The sequence below is a fragment of the Pteropus vampyrus genome, unplaced genomic scaffold, assembly GCF_000151845.1.
Source record: "Pteropus vampyrus isolate Shadow unplaced genomic scaffold, Pvam_2.0 Scaffold173, whole genome shotgun sequence".
NCBI classification, from domain to species: Eukaryota; Metazoa; Chordata; class Mammalia; order Chiroptera; family Pteropodidae; genus Pteropus; species Pteropus vampyrus.
In genome coordinates this window covers 1,360,754-1,364,941 of record NW_011888954.1, presented here as the reverse complement: position 1 = coordinate 1,364,941, position 4,188 = coordinate 1,360,754, and the positions used below count along the sequence as shown (strand labels likewise).

Sequence of the window (4,188 nt, the reverse complement as noted above, 5' to 3'; positions counted from 1 at the left end):
CTAATGAATTACCAACTCTAGTGGGTGGGCTCAAAACTCCGTGCTTTAACGAGCCCTCCAGGTGATTCCGATCCACACCAACATCACAGGCCACTGACCTACCCTATCCAGATACAGAGTAATTCAGGTGATTAAGTCATTACTCTGACCACATGCATATCCTGTGACACAGCGAATCTACTTCTAAGTGTCTACTTTAGAGAGAGGATGACACAAATAGATAAGAATGTTCATTTGCAACGTTGTTTACAATAGAGAAAAAGTTCAAACAACCTAACTATCTCTCAAGTGCCTTACTTATATCATAGGAAACTACTTTAGTATAAAAAAACACACTAAACCAACATGTACTAACATGGATAAATCTCAAAAACAACATTTATTGGGGGAAAAAAAGCAAGTTCCAGAAAGGAGCAGGATATCACACATGTATAATTTTATAGTATAAAAATTAAGTCTATAAAATAGATTCTTTATTATTTCTGCTTTCACATATCGTTTTTTAAAAGTGTGAAAATATAGATGGGAAGGATACATTCTAACTTCAGTGGAGGGGAGGGAGGAGGAGGAAAGGACGGAGGATGGGACTTATCTGTATCTATTTCTTCGAAAAGAGGGAGAACTGACACAAAAAGGCAAAATATTAATATCTAGATACATAGATATTATATTAATTTTCCTTTTTAAAGTTTAGATTGTTTTGTAAAATGCTTTTTAAAAACAAATAAATCACATAACTTCAGATACTAGTAAGTGCTGCAGAGGATACGGAGTGTGTGGGGGGGGTGCGGTGTTCACCATGGAATGACCTGAGAGGAAGGCTCGCCAAGCTGAGGGAAAGTCAAGTGTAAAAAGGCCAGTGGCAGGAACAAGACTAGCTTGTTTGAGGAACGAAGACAAGTCTTCATGGCTGGAGCTGGCCAGCACAAGGGCCAGTGGTCATTGAAATGGAAGGGGCAGGCAGAGGCAGAACATGGGGGTCCTAGGACCAGGTCAGGATTTTATTCTGAGCACAATGGGACGCCTCTGAAGGATTGGAAGCAAGAGTGTGACGTGATATTTTTAAAAAATAAAAAAAAAGATAAATCAGTTGCTGCCATTGAAAATAGACTGGAGTGAGGCAGGTGAAGCTAGGAAACCAGTTAGAAAAATACTGTCCATTTCTAGATAAGAAGAGATGAGGGGGCTAGGTTTAGTGGTGGCATTAAAAGTGGTCAGATTCAAGTTCTGTCTTGAGAGTAGTTAGTTAACAGGACGGCTGCAAGTGGATGTGGGGTTGGGGGTGCTGCAAAGAGTAAGATCAAGGACAATGCCTAAGTCTGTAGGTTGAGCAAATAGATGACCGGGGGTACCACGGAGCTGGAAGGAATGGAGGAGGAGACGGTTTGAGTGCAGAAAAAAATGCTCGATATTGATGAGAGTGTTTGATGCCACCGTGTGCAGTGCTGGTTGATCAGTGACACATTTGGAAGTCAAGCAGACAGTACTGTCAAGAGTTTTTCAGTGTTCATATTCTTTTGCTCTCATTTCATTAGAATTATTGTAGATTTTACTAGGTTCCTAGTAAATTAACTAATCCTAAATTTGGGGAATTAATCTTAAGCAAATCATCCTTTTAAAAAATGCACAAAGATGTTCATCGCAGTATTTTAAATATTTCAAAAGTTGAAAATTTGGAAATGATAAGGCAAATTATGATACAACCACTCAGTGGAGTGTTTTATAGCCGTTTCAAATTCTATTTATAATAGGTATTAGCATAGGAAATGTTTATGCTATAATAAAATTTGCAAAAAAATCAAGGTTCAGAATTGCACATTGACTATAACTGCAATTATGTAAAAAAAAAAAAATCTAAGCACAGAAACTCGATTGTAATAAAAAAAAATAGTATGCTACCAGTGGTTACCTTTTTATGGAGCAACACATTCACATGTGGCTTTCTTCTCCATATTAAGAATCCTCGATTGTGGAAAATGCACTAAAAGATTAAATTTTTACATCTGTGTCCATGTGTGTACGTGTCTGTACATGTATCTCTGTATGTGTCCGTGTGTGCGCACGCGTGTACGTGTGTCCACATCCATGTCTCCTGTCCTGTGCACAGGTCCTTTGGAGTGCTGCTGTGGGAAATATTTTCTCTTGGATATATGCCATACCCCAGCAAGAGCAATCAGGAAGTTCTGGAGTTCGTCACCAGCGGAGGACGGATGGACCCACCTAAGAACTGCCCTGGGCCTGTGTATGACTCTTTTAGGAACATTTCTACAAGTTACTAAGCAGAGTTTTCCTTTTCAAAAAATATCTGCAGCCACATAGGCTTTTTTAAGATGAAAGGGCAGATGGCTAACCTCACGTAACACGCCCCGAGATAGGCATGCGTCTGTGACTCCAGTGAGATGGGTTAGTCTTCTGGCGCCAAAAGCGATAATGTCGCACCTGAAAAGATATCCTTTGTCTGGCTGGAGGCTATGGCCTCACCAGGCTCACACTCCTCCAGCACCTCCTAGGAGTTTGTGTCCCAGCTGCCACCCCTGCTGCCCGACATTGTCTTGAGTCTCCTTTAAATATTTCCATTCCCTGAGCTTTCTGCTGTCCTGTCTGGCATCCCTTATCTGCTTCCCACAAGCGAGGCAGATGGGCAATATAATTAGAATATTCCACCCCAGAGGTGACTTTAATTCAGGAATGGAGGGAGAGGAGCCATATTTAATGAAACAGCAGGATGGCTGGCTGTGTGTCGTGAGCTTTGGTGTTATACCTTATGCCGGGGCACGGTGCCCTGGCCCATCAGCAGAGGGCAGCATATGCCAACTACGTGGGAACTCAGATGAGCTGCCACCCTGACAGTGCCACCGCTGTCCCATTTAGAAAAGTGCTGGGAAGAAACTGTGTTTTTCATCTTTGTTTCTCCTGATCTTAATTAATGTGCTTATTCTTCTTCCAGATACAGGATAATGACCCAGTGCTGGCAACATCAGCCTGAAGACAGGCCCAACTTTGCCATAATTTTGGAGAGGATTGAATACTGCACCCAGGTATAAACATTTTCCCCATCGATTAGCATTTATATAGAAAAGTCTTCAAGGTAGCAAATAGCAAAATGTGAAATAAAAGTCAAAACAGACAGAAAATATGAGTTATAGACATGAGAATGAATATTAATTATCTATAAAGTAAAGCGATCGGTTTATCAGTTTGCACGTTTTGTAAATAAATACTAGTCACTGCTAGTGTCTTCACTAGCACGACACAGTGACAGATGCTCAATAATATTAGGAAGTCAATTCAATACACACATATTAACTTCATCACCACTGGACACCTAATTTTTATTAGACAAAACTGCAGCTTCAAAGAAGTATGGAAAAAGCCTGCTCTCAAATAGTTTATAGCCTGGCTGGAGAAATAAAAAACATGAAATAATTAACCATCTATAATTACTAAATTGTATGTCCAGCGATATACGTTGGAGGGGTTATGGGAAAGGCCAGAGTGATCTGCAGAAATTTTAACATCATCAAATAGCATTAGTATTGCATCTGTAATACACAAATCACTTTCTATATATTTCATTTTCTCCTCCTCAAGGTACATAAAATATCCCTACTTTCCAGATGAGGAGTTGAGGCCTGGAGAGGTTGTCCAAGCCACACAGTTTTCTAGCACTCGCCCCGGTCCCGACGCAGATCCCACGCCCGCCTCCTTCCGTAATGATGAAAGTTTCCCTTTTCTTCCCCCGTCTCCCGTTTCAGCAGATGGCTGGGCCTCCTGCCCCGTCGGGAGTGGAGGGGCTGTCGAGTGAGAGTCCCACCGTGTCCTCTCTGTCTCGGCCCCGCACGCATTCTCACCACCTCCCTTCCTTTCCCCCTCTCTCGGCTCTCACTCTGTCAGGATAGCTCATGCTGGAGAATGTTTTAGAAGTCAGACTACCCGCCTCAATTCCCTCATCTGACCAAGACATATACGTTTTCAAACTACAGCCATTTCGTAGCTTCACAGTTCCATCCTTTCAGGTCCTTCCGGCTCAGAAGGAAGTGGACTGGCATTTATCTGGATGGACTTCACTTACCAAGTCATTTGGGTTTCTTTCAGGGAACTCGATGTGCAATGGCATTTTAAGTTATCATGTTGTCATGTTAATGGAATATGCCCACTTAAATATATATACGTTGGAGTAATTTTTCT

At 41.6% G+C, this 4,188-nt stretch overlaps 1 protein-coding gene across 1 annotated transcript in view; it reads left to right on the top strand.

Annotated features, from left to right (window-relative positions):
- Positions 1-4,188, top strand: part of ALK (ALK receptor tyrosine kinase) — a 653,478-nt gene that overhangs the window by 646,982 nt on the left and 2,308 nt on the right. The window contains exons 28-29 of the mRNA XM_011370765.2: positions 2,108-2,242; positions 2,948-3,038. Of these exons, the coding sequence (XP_011369067.1) occupies positions 2,108-2,242; positions 2,948-3,038 (226 nt within the window). The remainder of the gene's footprint in view (positions 1-2,107; positions 2,243-2,947; positions 3,039-4,188) is intronic.